Raw genomic sequence first — 25000 nt, 5'->3', positions numbered from 1 at the left:
GTGAGCATTTCCTTTTTGGGCTTTTGTTGGGCACTGTGTCTCTCCCATGTTCCCCATTTGTCTGCCACCCAGTAAGCATGGTGTGGAGGGCTGAAGTAGAAATCAAAGGCTGGAGTCTGAAAGCTTCTTTAGGGTTCTGCTCTTTGCAGATTAGGGACCTTGGCCCTTAGTGAGCTGAGGATCTTGGTTTCCTCCCAGTGCGGTTTCAGGGATGTGGGCCACACGATGTGCCTGCTGTGGAGGAGGGCTGGGGTGCCAGTGTGACAGGAGACAGCAGATCCCTTTTGTGAAAGGAGAACTGGCACTTCGCGTGATGTTAAACTTCACAAACTGCTGCTTAGAGATCTGCTACTTTCCTTCTTTTTTAGGACTTTATGGACAGCAGCCTGCTAACCAAGTCATCATTCGAGAGCGGTATCGAGACAACGACAGTGACCTGGCACTGGGCATGCTGGCAGGAGCAGCCACGGGCATGGCCTTAGGGTCTCTATTTTGGGTCTTCTAGGGGCCTCAAGGTCTTGATGTGCATAGCTTCTGATAACCCTGTGTGCAATAATATGATTTGCAGGGCATTTCTGTGTGTGACAAATGTTTTTAATAATAGTTTTAATGGTTCCTTTGAAAGTAGTGATGTCATAATTGTAACTAATCCACATAAGTACCACAGAGAAAGGTTTGAACTGTGCTGTTGTGTTCAAACGCTGGCTCTCCGGGGCACTGGCTCATTCCAAGACTGTCCTTGTGCAACTCTCGGAACACCTTATTTGAGCACACCTGTTTTGAAAGGCATTTTCTTTTTAGAGTTAGGTGTAGTGCTTAAGGGTTAATTTATTTTCATGTTATGCTGGTAATATAGTGTTGTATGCCTAATGAGTGATTGTGGCAAGAAAAGCTATAGCTTTCCATTTAACTTTTTCAAACCACAGACCAGAACTGGTTGCTTGTTACTTTAGGAGTTGTGGGTTGGTAAGCTCCCAGGTACTTCCCGGGGCCATGGTGTGAGAGCCCCTGTCCTGCCCTCTGGGGCTCCACAGGCCCCCGGCAAGGCCTACGGCTCAGGATGACAGGGCACAGCCCGCCTTTGAAAAATGATGCTTCAGAAGTCTGCCTGACTCTAGCTGCTGCTTCTCACCTTATTCTGGTATGGTTTTGGTAGCCATACTTGGAGAACGTTTCCCGCATTGGGAATTGATTTGAGCCTGCAAGTTTGAGGGCTTTATCCTTTAAAACTTGGAGAAGCCGGAACAATAACAAACAAGTGTGTGGAGGCAGATTTGCTTTATTCCAAGAGAGCTGTTTGAGTGTGTGTCTGCCTAAGCCTCCCGATAGCCTAGTTTTCTACTTGCTGAGGAAGTAATGTTAAAGGAACAGCGAGGGAGCGGAAGGAGAGCCTTAGTTAGGGCGTTCCCATTTCAGGCCTTCACGGGGTTGCGCTGTGCGGGAGATGCTCTCATCTCTCTGAAGGCCCATCCTGTGCAGAAGTGGGGCCTGTGGCTGTTCACGGAGCACCAGGGCAGACCGTAGCTGAGCAGACTTGGGTTATGGGTGGGAAATGGGGCCCAGGGACCCTCAGGACACAGGGACCGGCTCAAGGTACCACTCAGCCCGGCCAGGATCCCCAGCCTTGCTTTTGTTCTTGATCTCTTTGTGATAGAGAAGCTTAGAACATTGAATTTTGAGCCCCAAAATGTGTGAGTCTTTGGAAAAACCATTCCAGCCTTTCTGTCAAATGCTCTTATTTTCAATATTCTGAAGTATGTATTTGAAATATTCACATTTCTGTTATTTCTTGTTTTTAAGCTCTGAATTATTCCAGTTTTCTGTCCTGCATGCTTTCAACAGTGTGCTTTTACAGAGGCAGTTTAGCACAGTGAATGTCCCTGCCCCACACTCCATATGGTCCTGTTGTCCTGAAAATACACTCCAGGTAGCACAGACTTGTTATTTTGCCTGGCTGGTTACACACATGCTGTCTTGCTTTGCTGCTCAGCCGCCTCCCTCTGAGGCCAACTTAGGCCAACCTACCTGGGACTCCATCTGAAGTCAGACGCCAGAGAAACTGAGTGGTGACCATGGGTCTGCTTTTCTCTCTGATCCTAGGGGACTTGTTGACATGGGAGTATCTGTTCCCACATGGAAGGATGTGTGTTTATCTCTCATCTCTGAATAGATGTAATATATGACAAGTCTAGTGTCCATGGTTTAAAATGTTGCTTTGAGGATTCTCCATCCTGTATAAGAAGAATGACTTTCTTCAGATTATAATCGTTATTAAAGCTGTATGTACCCTTTACTTAAAAACTATTAACAGTTTTTCATGTTGTACTGGTAATTTTGAACTTGGAATTGCTGGGTGAGAATTCCAGGAACCACAGAGTATTGATTTTTGCTGCCAAAATGCTATTGAGGCAGATGTTCCTGTGCTCCCTTGGCTGCTTCTGGCTGAAGGGGAGAGGTGTGGACTGAAGCTTGGGCACTCATGTGTGTCCCCTCCCCAGTCCCCATCCCAGTGGGGCCAGCCTCATTAGGCAGCCATAGATGAGCCTGGAACTTGACTGTCACTAGTGACTTGATCCTGGTGTAAAATGCATACTCGGGATAAGGTCACTCAGGTATTTTATTTCTTGGCCACAACTCCCATAGATGCCAATGTTTTGATAGCCTCGGTTTCTCAACGATGTCCTTTGTTTACAGTGCTACACTTCATACAAGTCAAGAAGTACTTGAGTTAGAAGAAACTTCTTATTCAGGTTTGAGTAAGCATTTTACTTCCATGTGTACTTTTAAATAATCCATACCTTGAAGAAGTTGGCCAGTGACATTATATACATGCTGATCCGGTTGTTCTTTTCATTCCTTGAGTCAGCTTCAGGGTCTTGGATATTAAAGAGGAGAGGGAGAACTGTTAATGTTTCGGGTCATCATTTGTGAACAAGGCCAGACTTTGCCCATTTTAGGTTATCCAGGACTCAAGGTAGCCATCTGGATCATAAGAAGGTCCTGCAGTTGAGACAAAATGACCCAAGTGTATTTTCCACAAGTTTTGATCCTCTGTAATATTTCTTTTTCCTTCCCTAGTGTGTGTAGATGAAGGCATGGAATGCAGTTCCACTTTCTCCCCAGAGTTGATCTTTTTGTGATTGCTTTCCCGTCTCTAGTATTCTGTTGTGTCTAGAGAACTGATTTTTTCCTACATATGCAGATTGTACATTTGTAAGTGAAAATGTCAATACATTAAAGCATTAACCTTAAAGCATGTTTCATTGTGACTTCTGTGTCTTTAAAAAATTACTTTGTAGTAACATACTCTCAGCTTTTTCTGCTGTCATGGATCATAAGAATGCCATTTATTGAGAACCTACCAAATGCTAGACTATATCGTCACATCAGAGACAACTCACTGAATTCTTAGTGACTCTGTAAGGGAGGTATTCCACTGGAGGGACCAAGGCCCAGAAGTTAAATAATTTACTCAGGAGCATGCAGGTAGTAGGTCTCCACATCTGAGGTTAAAACGCCTTCTTGTTCCCTGTGCCATGTGAATATATGATTTCCACAAACAGGAGTGGCCTGTGTAGTCACACTCGGGATGGCTGTGAGAAAATGGACACTATTTTTCCCACCCAGACTCCCCGGCAGTGTGTGTCCAATAACTTCTCCAGCATCTTTGGATACATGACTTTGTTTTTTGTTATTTTTATTTTTTAACTTTTATTGTTTTTTTTTTTGAGACAGAGTCCTGCTCTGTCGCCCAGGCTGGAGTGCAGTGGCCGGATCTCAGCTCACTGCAAGCTCCGCCTCCCGGGTTCACGCCATTCTCCTGCCTCAGCGTGCCGAGTAGCTGGGACTACAGGCGCCACCACCATGCCCGGCTAATTTTTTGTATTTTTAATAGAAACGAGGTTTTACCGTGTTAGCTAGGATGGTCTTGATCTCCTGACCTCGAGATCCGCCCGCCTCAGCCTCCCACAGTGCTGGGATTACAGGCGTGAGCCACCACGCTGGCCAGTTATTTTTGTTTTAAAAAATCATTTTAGTTCCTGAATTGCCTCCCTCTCCTCTGGGCTAGCTTTTCTGGCTGCCTCCCCTGTTGCAGACCCTGGCTGTGTGGTGATCGTGTTTGCCGGTTACAGTTATTTCTGGCTGCCTCCCATGTTGCAGACCCTGGCTGTGTGGTGATGGTGTTTGCCGGTTACAGTTAAGTTGGGGGAGCCACACCCTGGAAGCTCTGTCTCTTGCTTTTGTTTGTTTAGAGAAGAATCTTCTGATGTTTTGCCTGGAGACCATGTTTCTGGAGGGGTTGGGCTGAGGTGGTGTCATCCACACACAGACTTTCTGGCCTATTCCATCTTCTCTGGGGCTGGCCTTCCTGCTTCCTCTGGCCCCTAGGGGTTTTGTTTTGTTTTGTTTTGTTCTTTTGAGAGGAGTCTCGCTCTGTTGCCAGGCTGGAGTGCAATGGCACGATCTCAGCTCACTGCAACCTCTGACTCCAGGGTTCAAGCGATTCTCCTGCCTCAGTTTCCTGAGTAGCTGGGATTACAGGCGCACGTCGTCATGCCCAGCTAATTTTTGTATTGTTAGTAGAGACAGGGTTTCACCATGTTGGCCAGGATGGTCTCAGTCCCTTGACCTCGTGATCCGCCTGCCTGGGCCTCCCAAAGTGCTGGGATTACAGGCGTGAGCCACCGCGCCCAGCCCCCTAGGGTTTGTTTTTTAACTTACTTTCATGAATAGATTATACATAGCTCGAAAATTAACAACAAAAAGATACATTCAGTAAAAGGTCTTTCATCTGCCCAGTACCACTGATAGTGGTTTATCCTTAATGGGTTTCTTTATGCATTGTAAGCTAGTACAAGATGATTTTTCTTTCTTTTTTTTTTTTTTTTTTTTTTTTTGAGACGGAGTCTCGCTCTGTCGCCCAGGCTGGAGTGCAGTGGCCGGATCTCAGCTCACTGCAAGCTCCGCCTCCCGGGTTTACGCCATTCTCCTGCCTCAGCCTCCCGAGTAGCTGGGACTACAGGCGCCCGCCACCGCGCCCGGCTAAGTTTTTTTTGTTTTTTTTAGTAGAGACGGGGTTTCACCGTGTCAGCCAGGATGGTCTCGATCTCCTGACCTCGTGATCTGCCCGTCTCGGCCTCCCAAAGTGCTGGGATTACAGGCTTGAGCCACCGCGCCCGGCCGAATTTTCTTTCTTTTTTACACAAAAGTAGTATACATATACAACAGTGGTGCTTGAATCAATCTCAGTATGATTTTACACTACTAAGTTTTTGAGCCCCCAAAGAGCTTTTAAAATGTGAATCAGCTGGGCGTGGTGGCTCACACCTGTAATCCCAGCACTTTGGGAGACCAAGGCGGGCAGATCACGAGGTCAGGAGATTGAGACCATCCTGGCTAACATGGTGAAACCCCATCTCTACTAAAAATACAAAAAAGTAGCCAGGCATAGTGGTGGGCGCCTGTAGTCCCAGCTACTCGGGAAGCTGAGGCAGGAGAATGGCGGAACCCGGGAGGCGGAACTTGCAATGAGCCGAGATTGCACCACTGCACTCCAGCCTGGGCGACAGAGCAAGACTCCGTCTCAAAAAAAAAAAAAAAAAAAAAAAAATGATTTATATCAATATTATATTAGAAAATAAAATTGAGATTTACAAAATGATAAACCCATTGTATAGTGATATTTATTTTTATTTAATTTTTTGTGTGTGTGTGTGTGAGAAAGAGTCTCTATCTGTCACCCAGGGTGAAGTGCAGTGGTGTGATCTTGGCTTACTGTATCCTCTGCCCCCCAGGTTCAAGCAATTCTCCTGCCTCAGCCTCCTGAGTAGCTGGGATTACAAGCACCCGCCACCACGCCTGGCTAATTTTGTATTTTTTTTATTAGAGACAGGGATTCCTCATGTTGGCCAGGCTGGTCTCAAACTTCTGACCTCAGGTGATCTGCCCGCCTTGGTCTCCCAAAGTGTTGGGATTATAGGCATGAGCCACCCAGAGTGACTTTTTTTTTGAGGCAGTTTCACTCTTGTTGCCCAGGCTGGAGGCAATGGCGTGATCTGGGCTCACTGCAACCTCCGCCTCCCAGGCTCAAGCGATTCTCCTGCCTCAGCCTCCCGAGTAGCTGGGATTACAGGCGCCTGCCCCCATGCCCGGCTAATTTTTTTTTGTATGTTTAGTAGAGATGGCATTTCATCATGTTGGCCAGGCTGGTCTTGAACTCCTGACCTCAGGTGATCTGCCCGCCTCGGCCTCCCAAATCGCTGGGATCACAGGCGTGAGCCACTGCACCCGGCCTATAGTGACATTTTAAAAGAACGTAGAAAACTTATTCTTCAAAACAGAATCAGTGAAGCATGACATTGTTTTCACATCACAATTTTCTTTAGTGCCATGCTTAGTAGAAGACAGCTGGATTTTCATCTTTGCATTCCAACTGTCGTGACGCTTTTTGGTTGGGATATATGAAGGATGTACATCCTTATACTGTTGTGTAGTTGGAAAGGGAGCACCTAGCGGACCCCGTAAAAGGATCCTGGGCAGTCTCAGGGTCCTTGGGTCAGACCTTAAAAACTTCTCTGTATGTTGTTCTGTGCCTTAATTGTTCACTTAACATACCTGATATTTCCATATCAGCACTTAAAGAACCTGTTTATTCGTTTTATTTGTCCCATAATTTATCCAATACCATTTTGACTTTTTCTATAGCTAACAATGCTAGGATGTACCAGTTACTCCTGGTTGGGGGCCCCTCAGTGTGGTGTGGAACTAGTCGGTGACTAAAGGTTCCTGCAGTGCAGCTCACAGCTCACCTCCAGGATCACCAGGACGTAGAAGCGGAAGTCAGCGCTGTACACACAGAGGTTAACACGAGGTCAGCTGCTGTAGTAAGCCACCCCAAATCAGCAGCTGAATGCAGAAAAAGCTCTATTTCTTGTCTCGTCTTTTTCTTTTTTTGAGACAGCGTTTCTCTCTTGTTGCCCAGGCTGGAGTGCAATGGTGGGATCTCGGCTCACCGCAACCTCCACCTCACAGGTTCAAGTGATTCTCCTGCCTTAGCCTCCTGGGTAGCTGGGATTACAGGCATGCACCACCACGCCCAGCTAACTTTGTATTTTAAGTTGAGACAGGATTTCACCATGTTGGTCAGGCTGGTCTTAAACTCCCAACCTCAGGTGATCCGCCCGCCTCGGCCTCCTAAAGTGCTGGGGTTACAGGCTTGAGCCACCGCACCTGACCGAAAAGCTCTATTTCTTGTTCAAGTCGCAGTCCATTGTGGGTTCAAAAGGGATGAGAGTCCTCTGCTCCAGGCTGTTGTTCAGGGACCAAAGCTGCTTTTCTCTCTTTGCCTTGGAATCCGCTGTGGGAACTTACACAACCTGCTGGAAGAAAAGACAGTGAAGGCGGGGCGCGGTGGCTCACGCCTGTAATCCCAGAACTTTGGGAGGCTGAGGCGGGTGGATCATGAGGTCAGGAGATCGAGACCATCCTGGCTAACACAGTGAAACCCCGTCTCTACTAAAAAATGCAAAAAATTAGCCTGGTGTGGTGACAGACACCTGTAGTCCCAGCTACTCGGGAGGCTGAGGGGAGAATGGCATGAACCTGGGAGGCAGAGCTGGCAGTGAGCCGAGATAGCACCACTGCACTCCAGCCTGGGCAACAGAGCAAGACTCTGTCTCAAAAAAAAAAAAAAAAAAAAGACAGTGAAGACACACCATCCTCAGCTCTGGAGTGGCGCTCCCCTTCCAGTGGTGAGAGCTAATCATGTGGCCTGGGCTCAGTGCTTGAAGTCTGGGAGGTGTTGTCTGAGCTCAGGAAGAAATGGCCCTCGCCTCAGCTGCTGATAAACGCAACAGGCCATAGTTAATGACAGATCATGATTGTCAAGTATCGTCAATGCTCGGTGGAAGCTGGGTTTATACTAACTTTCCTTTGCAGAGTTTTTACTGATTCATAAAGCCAGTGGTTGCATATTACAAGCAGATCGTTAGTTCACACAACACAAATGTCATTTGGTCACGGATATTTTTGTTGCTGTTCGATCGTTTCTTTCCCTACTTATCAACTGGTGTGGATGGACCTAGAGAAGATGTTCACCCTTTCCAGCAAGGAATATAGTTCCTTCATCCGTTTGTCCTTTATTAAATTAAAGTCATGCTGAGGACGACGCGTTATTGCCCCTGGTTGTCCTGCTGCCCCTTCCTGTGAGCAGCCTGTAAGTTCCTGCCCGATGCCGAGTGCCTGTCCGTGTCATCTTGCCCACCAGAGGAACAGAGTCCAAGCCTCACGGGTGGTGTGCTGTGCCTGGGGGAAGGGGGCGTGAGTGTGTCATGTTTGAGCAGGTGCTTTAGGAAGCAGAGGGGGCTTCTGCAGCCTTCTCATCCTTTTCCCCACTGCAGGAGCTGCTCCCTCCCCTGTGGTCCCAGATAGGACTCATGGGGCAGAGCCTTCACAGCTGCCCCTCAGGGGCTCCGTGTCACGGAAGGCAGGGGGAGCATTGTTTGCCGTACAGCAAAGCTGACCGGGATGAGCTGCCACCGGGTGCTGTGCCAGGTGAGGGGGCACAGCAGTCAGCGAGACCATACTTGGAGAGGGGGCAGTGGGAGCACTGCCCAGGCCTCACCAGAGTGACGGGTCCGGATAACAGCCCACTATGTGGGGTCCAGCTTACACCACACCACGTGGGGTCCAGATTACACCCCACCATGTGGGGGTCCAGATTACACCCCACTATGTGGGGTCCAGATTACACCACACCACATGAGTGACGGGTCCGGATTACACCCCACTATGTGGGGTCCAGATTACACCACGTGGGGCCCCAGATTCAGAGCTTGCCCTTCTGAGCCTTTTCATCTCTGTGAATGACGGGAGGGGAGGGATGACGCCAAGCCCACAGGGCTGGTAGAGGACTAAGTGGCCTGAGTGTGTGGGAAGGCCGAGCGCGGTGCTGGGCACACTGAGTCCTCTGTAGGTTTGACCCTTCCTCTGCTCCTTTTTTCCTGAGCTTCTCTTCTGTTATTTGTAAAACTGGGTGACAGTTGGTGTCTCCATAGCCCTCTAAGATGAGACCATTCCCTTCTTGTTCTCATGGCCAAGGAAGGCCCTGCCACGCCTGAGCTTTGCAGGTGGGAAAGGCTTCCTCTGCCCCTCCAGGGAGTGTAAACATGGAGTCTTGGCATTTCTGTATTCCCAGGACCCTTTATTGGTCTTTGCATAATGCCCCACTTTTACTCTTCTTGCAGAACTTTCTCCCTTCAACCACTAACCTAAGCTGGTGGATGCGGGGGTAACGAGGCACGGTGGCAGTGATGTCTGGCCTGAGCCATCACCGGGCATTTACCAGCTGTGTGCTGTGGGGGGCAGCTCGCCTCTGCGTTTCCCCTTTTGTTTACGACAGGTGCAGTAGGAGCACCCTGGAAGACTGTGATGGGCATTCGCTGAGTCAGCACAGACGGGAGGCACGGAGAGTGGTGCTGGGAACCTTTGTAACTACTGACAATACGTGTTTCTCATGATGCAGGCTTACAGATGAGGCGACAGACGTGGTGTGCCAGCCCTGAGGCACCTGGACAGGTCTGAGGTCCTGCTTGGCTTGGTGGTTGGCTCTGGGACCTGTGGGACCCCAGCAGGCAGGGAGCAGGCAGTGTGGGCTGGGCTGGGGCAGAGGCTACCCTGGCACCTTGCTCTCATTTTACCTGGTATTGGGGGCACAAGTTGGCCACCTTGCCAAGGTCTTGGGAATCCTGAGGACTAAACTCCAGTGGCCAGGAGCAGGTTAGAAATGCATTTTCCTGGGACTTAAAGCCACAACGTCCTGAGGGAGTCTGGGGTGGCCCGAGTCTGCATTTCCGCCTGCCCTCAGGTGATTCTGTAAAGCCTTGACTCCCCTGGTCCTGGCCTCCGAGCCCCGCCCTTTCTGAGACCTCTGCCTTCCTCTCTCCTCTCCCTCCCTGCTCACCTAACTGACCTCCGCTGAGCTGCTGGACAGGTGTCCCCTCCTCTAGGAGGCCTCCTAGCCTTCCCTCCAGCTCAGCACAATGCTGAGAGAAGCGACACTGGACAGTATGGCCTCCTCCCCTCCTGTGGTGTGACTGAGCCCAGGGACAGTCACTGGCCAGTGGGAGGAAGGAAGGGGCCCAGCACTGGCTTTGCATGGCTCTCTGGGCATGCCTCTGCCTGGGAACTGGGAAACAGGTCAGAGGCAACTCCTCCTGGGCCCCAGGGGAGCTGGCAGCTCCACCAGACCCTCCACTGCTGTGTCATCAGAATGGCAGTTCTCAAACAGGGTCATCTCCAAAGGGCAGTGAGCTAGGTGCTCCTGTGCAGCACCCCAGGCAGGCCCTGCCCCGTTCTTTCACTAACCTGTCAGAGGCCAGGTGAGCAGCTTGTGTGTTCCTGGCTCAGTGCCTGGGCAGGTGTGCCGGGCAGGGCCCATTCTCAGGAGCTGTCTTGCCTGCCTGGTGCAGACAAACCCAGGCTGTGACCTGCTCAACAGATGTGCAGCAGGGAGGATGTGCACATGTGCAGATGTGACCTTAGGGAGGTCTCTGGGGCTGCACTGATCTCAAAAGGTTATCACTTCTGTGGGCACGGACGTGGATAGTGTGGGAACATGGCCTTTCCAGCCTCGGTGGCCTCCTCTATAAGGAAGGTATAGTAATAACAGTACCACCCGGTAGGCACCCAGTAGGAGCGCAGACATCCCTTCATTCCTTTCTCAGACCCATGGCTTGGTCCCGGACCAGCAGCACAGCAGCCTCCGGGAACCTCTTGGAAATGCAGATTCTCCAGCAATTCCGAGTTTTCCAGCAGTTTCCCGAGTCAGGGACAGCACTCAGGGTGATGCCACTGCAGGTTCAAGTTTGAGGACCACTGGTCTAGAATGGACTTGCTCTCTCCCCTTCCTCCTTCCTCTCTCCCCCTTCCTGCACTCCTGCTGGCCGGCACTTCCTCCATGCAGCTGCTGGTTTCTGAGGGCCGCCACCAGGTGTCAGGGCAGCCCCAGGAATGTTCCGGCTGTCCCACCTTCCCTGCCAGCCTGGCCTCTGCTGCCTCAGGAGGTGTCCTGAGAAGGGAAGCGGCTTCCCGAGCTTCTCACAGGATGAATGTTTCCCTGTGCTTTTCTAACTGCTCAGGGTGAGTCATCTGGGCCTGAAGGCGGTGAAGGTGGCAGATATGTCAGCATCCTGTGTGGTGGGGACAGGGACAACCCCACAGCACCTAGTGGTATGTTGTGAGATTTAGGGGGCACACCCAACTCCTCCTCTACTACTCCCCTAAGTCCTAAGTCCTCACTCTCTTATTCTGCCCTAGGAGGCTTCTCCAACCACCCTGCTCTGTGCCCCATTGTGACTCTGGCCAGGGCCTCAGACCCTCCACCCAGTCCAGTCCTCGCAGTGGGCCTCCCAGGCCTGTCCTGCTGTGCCAATGCTGAGGCCGACTTTGGGCTACTGGTCCAGGCCCTGCCCAGTCCTGTGACTACACGTCCCTAACCGCCACCACAGGCTTGGTGGGCCACAAACCTCCTCCTGAACACAGCCCACAGCCCACGGCTTTGCCCACGGTCCCCTCCCAGCTTGCCCGCTCCAGCTCCCTGAGTTCAAAGCCAGCCCACACCTTCCCATGCGCTGGACACCCTCCCCGGCGCTGGTGCAGGAGGCTGAGTAGGGCAGGCAAGGTCTCTGCCTGCAGCCACACCAACCCAGCGGCTACCCTCCCAGCAGGGCTGGGCAGAGCATCGGGAGGACTGCCCGGGTCCGGAAGGGCATATGCTGGATTCCAGGCGAGGAGCTGCTGTGCTAGGCCCCCAGGCGTGCTCAGGTGGGAGTGGCTATGGGCCATGGGCTGCGGGGGCAGCTAACAAAACAATGCCATTAAAAATGGGCAAAGGGGCCGGGCGCGGTGGCTCAAGCCTGTAATCCCAGCACTTTGGGAGGCCGAGACGGGCGGATCACGAGGTCAGGAGATCGAGACCATCCTGGCTAACACGGTGAAACCCCGTCTCTACTAAAAAAAATACAAAAAACTAGCCGGGCGAGGTGGCGGACGCCTGTAGTCCCAGCTACTCAGGAGGCTGAGGCAGGAGAATGGCGTAAACCCAGGAGGCGGAGCTTGCAATGAGCTGAGATCCGGCCACTGCACTCCAGCCTGGGCGACAGAGCGAGACTCCGTCTCAAAAAAAAAAAAAAAAAAAAAAAAATGGGCAAAGGACAGGAATAGAGACATACAAATGGCTAAGATGTATATGAGAAAATGCTCAACATCATTGATCAGGGAAATGCAAATCAAAACCACAGCGAGATATTATCTCACCTCACTTAGAATGGGTATTATTAATAAAACAAAAAATAACAGATGCTGATGAGAATGCAGAGAAATGGAAACTCTGCTACACTGTCAGTAGGAATGCAAATCAGTACAAGCATGATGGAAACAGTATAGAGAATTCTAAAAACACCGAGAGCTATTGTATGGTCCAGCAATCTCACTGGGCGGGGAGTGGGGGTGTGTGGGGGGGGGGGTATTCTTCCAAAGGAAAAAGTTCAGTGTAACAAAGGGTAACTTGCATGCTTGTGTTTATCACAGCATTATTCACAATAGCAAAGATACAGAGTCAATGCAAGTATTCATCAACTGATGAATGGATAAGTAAGATGTACTAAATATACACAGTAGAATACTATTTGGCATAACAAATAATGAAATCATGTCATTTTCAGAAATAAGGGTAGATCTGGAAGTCATTGAGTAAAATAAGCCAGGCACAGAAGGACAAATACCGCAGGTTCTCACTCACATGTAGGAGCTAAAAAAAAGCTTGATCTCATGGACCCAGAGAATGCGATGTTAGTACCAGAGGCCGGGAAGACGGGGTGTGGAAGGGAGAATGAAGAGAAGTTGGCTATTGGGTACAGACCTGCAGTTAGAAGAAATAAGCTGTAATGTTTGACAGCAGACTATGGTGACTAAATAACAATATTATGTGTAAATATTCAAAGTAACCAGAATACACATTTTATGCATGTAACAAGCATTTGTATTAAGGAAGGAGACCACTACTACTCCTGCTGCCCTCCTCCCCCCACCTTGCCTAGTTCAAAGACAGGAGAAAAGAGAGAGAGAAACAAAAGTAAGATAAATAGCCAGACAACCTTGGCACCACCACCCAGTCCTAGGAGTTAAACAAAGTAATAATAATAACATCAACCCCTGGCCTAAACTACTTGTGTTATCTGTAAATTCCAGACACTGTATGAAAAAAGCATTGTAAAACTTTTTGTTCTGTTAGCTGATGCATGTAGCCCCCAGTCACATTTCCCATGCTTGCTCGATTTATCACGACCCTTTCACGTGGACCCCTTAGAGTTGTAAGCCCTAAAAAGGGCTAGGAATTTCTTTTTTGGGGAGCTCGGCTCTTAAGACGCGAGTCTGCCGACGCTCCTGGCCGAATAAAAAAACCTCTTCCTTCTTTAATCCGGTGTCTGAGGAGTTTTGTCTGCGGCTCGTCCTGCTACAGTATGTACCCTACAAAGAGGTAAAATATTATGCGTCAATAAGATGGAGAGGTTATGCCCCAGCCTCGAGAGAGGGGCTCCTTGGATCCGCACAGCACATCCTGCCCACCTGCATCCTCTGCCCCACTGTGCTGGTCATATCTGGGCCTTCATGCTCCGGTCCCCAAGGCAGGTGGTGCTGACTCAGGTGGCCACACTGTGGATCTGGCTGTTGGTGGCCCAGAGGGTGGGTGCTAGAAGCTTCCTGCTCTTCTTGTTCCACTGGGACCAGGTGGAGCCAGGCAGTGACAGGGTACCACCCTCTTGACCAGATCCTGGAACACAGGAGTGTCACCTGGCCCCTCCTCATCCCAACTTAGTGCCCAAAGTACCCCTGGGCCCGGCATGGCTGGGCTGGAACTCGGGGATGCAGCTCAAGCCTTGTGGCATCTCTGGGTTCTCTGTCCACTGAGGGTGCCCTGGGACCCAAAGCTGCCGGGAAGAGATTGGCTTATCCTCATGCCTGGCACCCCAGACTGTCCTTCCTGGTCCATCGCCCTGGTCACATTCCCCAGGGCAGCTTAGGGCTTTGTTTAGGGATTTACCGTAGTCAGGTGCCTAATAAGTGCTGAGACCTGCAAGGCCATGTGGGCAGATGGGAGGTGCTCTTCGGTGAGCACCCCCAGCAGCCAGCAGGGCAGTCCCCCACCCAGGCGTCTCGTGCTCCGCTTGTTTGACTGTTACAGCACTTCATGTCAGGGACAGCACCTCCCGTCCCTCCTGTCAGGAAGGACACAGACAGCAGGTGCCTGGGGGCAAGGCATTTGCCAGGTAACTCAGGCTGCGAGTGCTGGAGCCGGGATTTGAACCCGGATCATGGCACTCTGTATGGGGCAATGGAAGATATGGGGATGTCCATGCAGGAAGGAAGGGCAGCCCGGTCCCACTGAGCCCAACTGGAGGAAACTGCTCAGCCTGCAGCTGGGGGGAGAGACCAGGAGGCCAGGCTTCCCCTTGCTTCCTGGTTCGGGATCACAGAGGGACAAGGAAATTTAGTGTGTGTGTCTTTTTTCTTTTTGTTTCATTCAAAATTTAGTTTATTATCAAGCAAGAGGAGCTTATGCAGCAGGAGGGTTGAGGTGCCACTGCCCTGGTCCAGCTCAGACGCCAGCACCAGGGAGGCGGGAACAGTGTCGTGTACCCAGGATCTGCACAGGGGGGTGACTTTCTGCATCTCCCCATCCGTGGGAGGTGCTCCTCCAAGCCTCCTCTTGCCAGCCTGGACACAGCAGCCTGCACCTTGACCCTATTGCATGCCAGTGGAGCAGAGCCCCCCAGGCCAGAAGCCCCACAGCTGTTGGCTCTGGCTTGGACACCAGGCAGGGGGCACCGGGGCAGGAGGTGGCCGCGATCCTGTGACCGCAAGTGCCCCCTCGCTGATGGCCTCGTGTTCTGTGTGCCGACCAAAGAGGAGCAAGTGTGGAAGGCACCTCAGGCAGGCACTGGGCTCGGTGGGCGTCTTGTGCTCCGCGATTTTGAGGCCATTTGCAGCCAGCTCCCTCAGCCCGAGTTCCGAGCTGCAGCCGCTGCCACGCACAACAGCACGGCCAGGAGTGTCTTGGGGGCTTTCTTCATAGGAGGCTGTCAGCATCCTCAGGTTCCAGGCGCTCAGGCCCAGTCCTGCTTCAAGAGGCTTTTTTCCCCCACCAGAGGCTTCTCAATGGCCTGAAAGCTCCGCTGACTCCGGCGAAGTTTGCTGGGAACACAAGGCTGTCAGTGACATTCGTGGCGCCAAGACTTAACCATGCGGGTTGCACGGATCCGCCACTGTCTGTGCCACGTGCACTGGCGCCACCTGAGATGCACGCGCACGCCGCACGCACGCCGCACGCGCACGCCGCACGCCGCACGCGCACGCGCGCACGCGCACGCGCACGCGCACGCGCACGCCGCACGCGCACGCCGCACGCGCACGCCGCCGCACGCGCGAAACGGTTTGGCTGGCCTGTAACGGTTTGGCTGGCCTGTAACGGCTTGCACGCGCACGCCACACGCGCTTAACAGCTTGGCTGGTTTGTAACGGCTTGCACACGCACGCCGCACGCGCGTAACTGGCTGACCTGTAGCGGTTTGCACGCGCACGCCACACGCCTAACGGCTTGGCTGGTTTGTAACGGCTTGTACACGCACGCCACACGCGCGTAACTGGTAACTGGCTGGCCTGTAACGGCTTGCACGCGCACGGCACACGCGCGTAGCGGCTTGGCTTGGCTTTGCGTTCTTTGCTTGGCTTGGCGTCGGTCGCTTGGCCTTCTGTTCCTCCTTGGACCTCCTTGGATTGACGTTTTCTCCTTTGGGTTGACCTTTCCTCCCTAGTTCCTTTGCTGGGCTTGACCTTTTCTCTGCTGGGTTTGGCATTCCCTTGGGTGGGCTGGGTGTTTTATTGGGGGGGGGGGTGGCCCTTCCTGGGGTGGGCGTGGGTTTTCCCTGGGTGGGGTGGGCTGGGCTCCCCTGCTGGGGTTGGCAGGTTTTGGCTGGGATTGATCTTTCTCTTCAAACAGATCGGAAACCCGCAGTTACCTGCTAGTTGGTGAAACTGGTTGGTAGACGGGATCTGCTGTTAAAAGCAGATGGTGGCTGAAGTCGGTTCCATGCCGGCTGCGTCCTCTGTGAAGAAGCCATTTGGTTTCAGGAGGAAGATGGGCAAGTGGGGCTGCCACTGCCTCCCCTGCTGCAGGGGGAGCGGAAAGAGCAACCTGGGCGCTTCTGCAGACCAAGCAGAAGACACTCAGGAGCAAGATGGCCTCCCCTGCAACAACGTGGGCGCTTCTGAGACCAGGACGACTCCGCTAGGAAGACACAGAGCAAGATGGCCAAGTGGTGCTGCCACTGCCTCCCCTGCTGCAGGGAGAGAAGGAAGAGCAACGTGGGCGCTTCTGGAGACCAGGACGACTCTGCTATGAAGACACTCAGGAGCAAGATGGCCAAGTGGTGCTGCCACTGCCTCCCCTGCCGCAGGGGGAGCGGCAAGAGCAACCTGGGCGCTTCTGGAGACCAGGATGACTCCGCTGTGAAGACAGTCAGGAGCAGCAAGAGCAACGTAGGCGCTTGGGAAGAATACGACGATAGCGCCTTCATGGAGCCGAGGTACCACGTCCGTCGAGAAGATCTGGACAAGCTCCACAGAGCTGCCTGGTGGGGTAAAGTCCCCAGAAAGGATCTCATCATCATGCTCAGGGACACTGACGTGAACAAGACGGACAAGCAAAAGAGGTAACCGGGCCTGGGCTGGGAGGAGGAGGGACGTGGGGGGATGATGGGGACATACCCTCCTGGTGGGGGAGGAGGGGGACCTGGCTTTCTTGTCTCCGCAGGCCCCACACCACCCTGGGTGTGGAAACCTCAGCGAGGTCAGAGGTCAGGGCACAGGTCCCTTTGTGAGCAGCAACACAAAACAAAACTTGAGCTGATTTCCAATCCAATTATAATTTCCCTCACAGAACACTAATAGATTGTTTTAAAGTGATTTAACTCGAAAAATTAAGTTGATGCAGCAGATTATTTTTAATGTACACATTTTAAAGCAATGTTCTATGTATTATAGAAAAGTGTATATTGAGAACTAAGAACGAAGCCCCATAACATATCAACTTCAAGGCTAAATATTCTTCAAATAAAATCCAGTATGGATTTTTTATCAATGTACCCTATGTAAATATGTTCTTTACTGAGGAACCTTAGAAGGAAACTGAAATGGCAAGAAGGTTTGTGTGCTTGAAAAGGAAGATTGAATTTTCTGAAGATGTGAGCTTTTTCTGTTTATCACTTTTACCTAAGCCAAATAAAAATAGGAAAGTTTTAGAGTTTTTACACATGCTGTCTTTTATTATTGTGATAAATTATTTTTTTGTAACAGAATGGAAAAAGACTTGCTTTTCCAGATATCAAAATGTGCATGTGCTATTTCCACAAATTGTTTACTAACAGCCGAAAAGATCAATGAGTAGAACAGAATAGGAAATCCAGAAATACCCAAATATATGTAAGAATTTAGCACTTGATAATGGTGATATTTTGTATTATTTAAAAAAGGTGGATTGTTCATAATTCATTTTTGGAGAAAACTAGCTAGATTTTTATGTCACAAAAATAAGAGTATAGATTAAAAATTTTAAATATACAAAAGGAGAAACATACCAGAAGAAAACACAAATGCCTATTTATATATGCAGATATATATATATATTTATATATATATATATTTTTTTTTTACAGAGTCTCACTCTGTTGGCCAGGCTGGAGTGTAGTGGTGTGATCTTGGCTCACTGCAATCTCTGCCTGTTAGGTTCAAGCAATTCTCTGCTTCAGCCTACTAAGTAGCTGGGATTAAAGGCGCCTGCCACCATGCCTGGCTAATTTTTTTTTATTTTTAGTAGAGATGGGGTTTCACCATCTTGGCCAGGCTGGTCTTGAATTTCTGTCCTTGTGATCCATGCACCTTGGCCTCCCAAAGTGCTGGGATTACAGGCGTGAGTCACTGTGCCCGGCCTATATATGCAGATGTAATAAAATAAATAAGCATTCTAAAATTGGGCATAGTACTTTTTAGCGTATCTACCAGTGACCTACGTACGTAGGAAAACAGTGTTCCTGGTAGGAGAAGGAATTTAAGTTAGAGGAATGAAATACTGTTTTCTACTTAAGTTAGAAGAGGAATGAAAGGCCGGGTGCAGTGGTTCACGCCTGTTATCCCAGCACTTTAGGAGGCTGAGGCAGGCGGATCACAAAGTCAGGAGTTTGAGACCAGCTTGGCCGGTGTGGTGAAACCCCATCTCTACTAAAAATACAGAAAATTAGCTGGGCATGGTGGCATGCACCTGTAATCCCAGCTACTCAGGAGGCTGAGGCAAGAGAATTGCTTGAACCAGGGAGGTGGAGGTTGCAGTGAGTTGAGATCACGCCACTATACTCCAGCCTGGGCGATGGAGTGAGAGTCCATCTCAAAAAAAAAAAAAAAAAAAAAAAAAGGAATGAAATACTGTTTTTTATCCACAAAGTTTGTGAGGATGAAGAACAGTGGTACATATATAGTTGTTCAAAGTTTAAGTTGCTGCAGCTTTTCAAACACACACTTTAGTGGTAAGAACCACATTTTTTAAATGTATATGCTTTTTACTGATCAATTCCATTATACTGAAATATCTTTACGAAACAGATACATCTGTTTTTCTTAGTATTGCTTAAAACAGCAGTGTATTTAGAAGAATTCATAGATTTTATGAACAAATTTCGGTGCATCCATAGGATGGAATAATAAGTAACTATTGAGGGCGTCAGTAGATACAGAGATATGTTGACATGCAAAGATGTACTTTGCTATATCAAGTGAGAAAAAAATCAGTTTGTTACACATATACACAAATATAATCTGCTCTTGTGTTAGCTGAAAATATGTAGAAAATATAATCAAACTTATTTCTGGGGATTTGTAAGTGAAGTTTTTTCCTTTCTCTTATCTGTGATTTCTGCAATGAACATCTGAAGTTTAGTTAAGGTTCATTAGTAATGAAATAATCCTTGGGAAGAGAAGGAATATGCTGCTTGCATAGATACAACTAATTTCTCACATTCTATTATTTATTTTTATTTCTGTGGATGGCTGTCTTCTGTGAACTTTTATCCTCTTCAGAAGTAGAGAGATTCTGTTTACCTGTTCCTGTAGATTTTATTGTATATACATTTTATTATATAATTATCTTTTCATTATATATAGGTTAACATGTGTAAAAAGTGTGATTCATTTTAGTTGAGTTATGTACTTATGAAAATTAAAATAGCAAATATAAATGATTATTACTGTTGCAAATGTATTCTCCTACTCTACAGCAGTTTTCTTTAAAAATATTGAACTCCCAAGCTGCGTTTATCCATTCTTTCAGTCCATTTAGTCATCAGACATAAGCCAGACACCTATTATGTGGCAGGCGTATTCTACTATCTCTCAGGATCCTTCCATCTTTGAAAACTTCATGTTTACCTGCTGGGCATGAGCAAGCTGAGAGATTTAAAGTTGGAGCATTAGGACTTAATCTCAATTGAAGCTTTTCCTCCCTCCTTTCAAACAAAAACATTTCTGAAGGTAGAAAATAGTAAAAGATAACCTTTAATTGCCTTTTTGAACATTTATAAGTCTTGGATAAAGACTGTTTTAGTTGTTTTAAGAACTAAAATGTGGTAGATAAACAGCAGGGACTACTATGCAGCCATAAAAGAAAGAACGAGAGCATGTCCTTTGCAGGGACATGATGGTGTTGAAAGCCATTATTCTCAGCAAACTAACATAGGAAGAGAAAACCAAATACTGCGTGTTCTTACTTATAGGTGGGAGCTAAATGATAACACACAGATACCTAGAGGGAAGGAACATGCACTGGGGCCTATTGGAGGTGGAGGGTGGGAGGAGGGAAAGAAGCAGGAAATAGAATGAACAGGTACTGGCTTAACGCCTGGGTAATGAAATCATTTGTACAACCAACCCCCTCGGCGCACGTTTACCTGTGTAACAAACTGGCACATCTGCACCTGTACCCCGAATGTAAATGTTGAAAAAGGCTCCACAAATAGTTTCATAAATCCATTTTAAAAAGAGAAAATTTATAAGAGTCTTATATCCTAATAGGAAAGATTGGAAATATCTGATGTACATACATTGTATAAATCTAAGTATTGAAAAAAATGAGCCCATGGTATTTATTTGAATTTCCAGGTTTTCTTTGGCTTAAAGTTTTTTGAAAACCAAAGTAAGAATTAGTTTATTTTAGAAATTTGTTTTTGTTTTCACCTCAGCCCTCTTATTCCATAGTTTTTTTAAGAACTAAAATTTATCTAAATGCTCGTCATCTGACTGGAACTGCCCCAGGCCTGTTATAACATATTCTACTTAATGTAAGGCACCAGGGGTTATATGATGCCCCATTATTTTATGTCTCAATAAGAGAATTATTTAAATGCCGCCAATTATAGTAAATCATGAATTATAAGTGGTATTTCAGTGGAGACAACATGGAGACGATGATCATCTTAGAATCACTGAAATACAACGTTACCTGTAGTCTTTAAAACATACCTGAAAATGTAGGTATAATTGTATCATCTCACTTAATTCAAATGTCTTTAGGGTATTAGTAAAAATTATAATATCTAACAATTATTGAGCTGTTCTTTGTGTTAGGAACTATTCTATATCTTTTGTGTAGAGTCTCATTTAAGCATTACAGTGGTTTCCTGTGAGAAAGCTACTATTTTCATTCCCATTTTATTTATTTTTTTGAGACGGAGTCTTGCTCTGTCGCCCAGGCTGGAGTGCAGTGACCGGATCTCAGCTCACTGCAAGCTCCGCCTCCCAGGTTTGCGCCATTCTCCTGCCTCAGCCTCCCGAGTAGCTGGGACTACAGGCGCCCGCCACCTCGCCCTGCTAGTTTTTTGGGTATTTTTTAGTAGAGACGGGGTTTCACCGTGTTAGCCAGGATGGTCTCGATCTCCTGACCTCGTGATCCGCCCGTCTCGGCCTCCCAAAGTGCTGGGATTACAGGCTTGAGCCACCGCGCCCGGCCCATTCCCATTTTATTGATGAGGTAACTGAGACACCAAAAGGCTAAGCAACAGCTGGGAAGCGACAGAGCTTCAAGTAGGGTTCCAGCCCAAGCTGAAAGTCATCCAAGGGCTGTGCTGTTTCTATTCAAATAGGCTACTCTTTCATTAATACAGCGAGTAATGAGAGGTAATAAATAGTGTGCTTTCTTCATGGGAAAAGTAAATGTTTGTTTTGAAGGCAGAGTAACAGCAGGCTATTCAGTGTTTGTAATTACACGAATCATTGATGTGCCTGTAGCTAGTGCACTAACAATTTCCTAAAAAGTCTTCTCACTCTCCTAGGACTGCTCTACATCTGGCCTCTGCCAATGGGAATTCAGAAGTAGTAAAACTCCTGCTGGACAGACAATGTCAACTTAATGTCCTTGACAACAAAAACAGGACAGCTCTGACAAAGGTATGCAGTAGCCGACTATATCAGTGTGAGATGGGTTTGATTTCAATACATAGCACAAAAATGAGTTTTCTCCTTTAAATGTAACTAGTTGGTGAAAGCTGTGGAATGTTACTTTGAATTCCTAGCATTTATAATTTGTTTTTGGTCTAACACTGACAGGCCGTACAATGCCAAGAAGATGAATGTGCATTAATGTTGCTAGAACATGGCACTGATCCAAATATTCCAGATGAGTATGGAAATACTGCTCTACACTATGCTATCTACAATGAAGATAAATTAATGGCCAAAGCACTGCTTTTACATGGTGCTGCTATTGAATCAAAAAACAAGGTATAGATCTACCAGTTTTCTTTTCAAAATACTGAAATGCATTCATTTTAACAGTGACCTGTGTAAGGGCCAGTTTTCCATATTTGGAAGCTCAAGCATAACCTGAATGAAAATATTTTGAAATGACTTAATTATCTAAGATTTTATTTTAAATATTGTTACTTTCAAAGAAGCATTTGAGGGTACAGTTTTTTTTAATGCACTTGTGGTAAATACTTTTTTGAAAACACTGAATTGGTAAAAGGTAATACTTATTATTTTTCAATTTTTCCCTCCTAGGTTTTTTTTTTTCCCCTAATGAATGTAAAATTGCAAAATTTGCCCTGAAATAGGTTTTACATGAAAACTCCAAGAACACTTAAACATGTTTCAGTGAATAGAAATCCTGCTGCTTTGGCAAGTTCCTAAAAAACAGTAATAGATATGAGGTGATGCACCTCTCAGTGGCAAGGCTTAAGATATTTCTGATTGCTTATGAGGCGGAAGTGGAAAGGGAAAAAGAGCAATCAGAAATACCAAGGCCAGTTTGGAAATTAGGTAATAGAGGGAAAAAACCATGAAGAGGTTGTGTGCATGTGCGTATATGTGTGTGTGTGTGTGTGTGTGTGTGTGTGTGTGTCTGTCTGTCTGTGTGGTGGTGTTCATTTATTTGTTTCCTTTGTATGGTGAGACAAGGTTCAATTTTAGAGAATGACAGTTTTCATTTTGGGAGAGGGAGTTAGTGAGTTGTGAACTGCCTAGAGATCAATTTTAGGAGGCCTCTGAAGAACCAGATTGGCAGTAAATAGGTGGTCATGTAATGGGAAACCCTTGAGCAGAGGGAATAACAAGTAATTAACTGACTTAGTACCCTATTCTGGTAGAAATGGCCAGTTAGAGTCTCAACTCTGCTTTCAAATCTAGCATGTCTGGATGGGAAGGTGGGAGATAAGGAGCTTTAAGTAACAAGATCAAGTTGGATTTTGAGTTTACTAGACCTTGTTCTTCTCTTACCGGGGAAAATTATGTGGTGTTTTCAGCAAATGAGTCTGTCTCCTACTCTTTCCTCTTTTTGGCCAAATCTTCAAATGAGAAAGAGAATTGGTCACGTGGGTGAGAAATGAGACTGAAGTAACTGTCTGTTGTATTAGCTTCCAGCTAGAATTTTGCATCCCAGTAACCTGAGGAAAATTTTTAAATAATCAATAAGTCTAGGCTTTTTTCCTGAAGATTTTGATAGAGTAAGTCCAGTAAAGCCTAGATATGTATGTTTAAAAATGTTTCCTTGAAGCCAGGCATGGTGGTGCATGGCTGTAGTCCCAGCTGCTAGGGAGGCTGAGGGGGGAGGATTGCTTGAGCTCAGGAGTTCGAGTCTAGCCTGGTTAACATAATGAGACCCTGTCTCTAACATCAACAATAACAACAACAACAATTTTCTCAAAATCTGGATACACACCTGCTTAAGAACCACTGAATACATAAATGTAATATGTAAATTCTTATATCTCAGAAACTTAAGATATCTGTAGAAGAGTTGGAGTTGGATATGTGCTGATTTCTTTAAATCTTTCCTATCCAATTACATTAATCTGACTTTTTTTTTTTTTTTTTTTTTTTTTTTTTTTGAGATGTGGTCTCACTCTGTTTCCCAGTCTGGAGTGCAGTGGTGCAATCACAGCTCACTGCAGCCCTGACCTTCCTAAGCTCTCAGATGGTCCTCCAACCTCAGTTTTTGTATTTCTCTTTTTTTTTTTTTTTTTTTTAGTAGAGATGAGGTTTTTGCCATGTTTCTCAGGCTGGTCTTAAACTCCTGGGTTCAAGTGATTCACCTGCCTCAGCCTCCCAAAATGCTAGGATTACGGGTGTGAGCCACCATTCCTGGCCTAGTCTGACTTTTATCTCTGTGGTGAGACATTAAAATGAATATTATTGGCTTAATATTCATCAGCTTACAGAGTAATACCCTTTCCTTCCTACCGTCAGTTATTCGCTGCCATTCAGAAGGTCTTTAGAAATGTGCAGTGAGTAGTCTTTGAGTCAGTAGAGGATGATCCTCTCGGGATTTTGTGTCTCTTTGTTATCATTCAAGTACTTAGGTCAGTAAGTCGTTGTTAAGAGCAGAGTTTTCTCAATTAGAATTGTAGCAAATTGTAAACTTTTTTTTTGTCAATTGAAGCTGTATTATGGACTATCCAGTGTGTCTCATAAGTATGTAGAGCTTTGGCATAATCAACATGGCAGTTTTAAACACTAGAAACCATAGAGTTATTAAGAATACAGATACGAATTCTGTTAATTTAGTTTCAGTAGTCCTATGAACTGATTATCTATTAACAATCTGGAAAAATTAAATACAGATAGATTTTAAATAAATAAATGTTGGGAAATTTTTTCAAATGGGCAGTATGAGTATTAATAGCAATTTTTATTGCATGTTGGAGCTTGAACTTTTGGTAAAACATGTGAAACTAAAGACATATTTTACATGCAAATTATTGCTTTATACACAACAATTTTTCTTAGGGTGGAGGATATAGAGATAAAAGATACAGCCCCTGCCCTCAAGAAGCTCTTTGTTTAGATGGGAAAAATATTATCATCCAATAAGCTTGCCAAATGCTGGGTTAGAAGCAAAGAGTCTTGGAAGCAGTGAATGTTGAAAGTGAGTTTTTGAGATGATCAGAGTTGATGTGGTGAGGCAGAGAGGGGTGTTTCCAAGGGAGGGAGCAGCACGTGGGAAAGCACAGAAGATTGAGAAGGAAGCAGCTACATTTTACTTACTTTGTATGCGTGTAAGTCCGTAGGATCTTATATAAAGTTTCCGCTTCAGTTGAGGAATGTGTACTTTTTTGAATTACATTCGTTTTTGCTTTATATTGTTTTACAGCATGACCTCACACAGCTGTTACTTGGCATACATGAACAAAAACAGCAAGTGGTGAAATTTTTAATCAAGAAAAAAGCTAATTTAAATGCATTTGATAGATATGGAAGGTATAGTTATTTCTTTTAATCTGTGTGTTGTTAACTAGATTGATAGCAGTCACTCAAGTCATAAATGTTAAATTAATAAAATTAATGTGTACTTATTGGGACAGTGATCAGTATCAACACAAATCAGTCAGGTAGAAAAACAATTATT

At 47.0% G+C, this 25000-nt stretch overlaps 1 protein-coding gene across 1 annotated transcript; it reads left to right on the top strand.

Moving 5' to 3' along the window:
• Positions 1-16002: 16002 nt before the first annotated feature.
• On the top strand, positions 16003-24994 carry LOC126947312 (POTE ankyrin domain family member H-like). The gene is made up of 5 exons (XM_050778000.1): positions 16003-16273; positions 16336-16769; positions 21432-21546; positions 21706-21879; positions 24746-24994. The coding sequence occupies exons 1-5, from the start codon at positions 16127-16129 to the stop codon at positions 24869-24871; spliced, it is 996 nt and encodes a 331-aa protein (XP_050633957.1). The 5' UTR covers positions 16003-16126; the 3' UTR covers positions 24872-24994.
• The last annotated feature ends 6 nt before the right edge of the window (positions 24995-25000 follow it).

The sequence above is a fragment of the Macaca thibetana genome, unplaced genomic scaffold, assembly GCF_024542745.1.
Source record: "Macaca thibetana thibetana isolate TM-01 unplaced genomic scaffold, ASM2454274v1 unplaced_scaffolds118, whole genome shotgun sequence".
NCBI lineage: Eukaryota > Metazoa > Chordata > Mammalia > Primates > Cercopithecidae > Macaca > Macaca thibetana.
This window is presented reverse-complemented; position numbering and strand designations above follow the sequence as displayed.

Coding starts and splice junctions, on each gene's coding strand:
- LOC126947312 (XM_050778000.1), top strand. CDS start 16,127: ATGGTGGCTGAAGTCGGTTCCATGCCGGCTGCGTCCTCTGTGAAGAAG. Junction 16,274..16,335: donor TGGGCGCTTCTGCAGACCAA/GCAGAAGACACT, acceptor TTCTGAGACCAG/GACGACTCCGCTAGGAAGAC. Junction 21,880..24,745: donor CTATTGAATCAAAAAACAAG/GTATAGATCTAC, acceptor ATTGTTTTACAG/CATGACCTCACACAGCTGTT.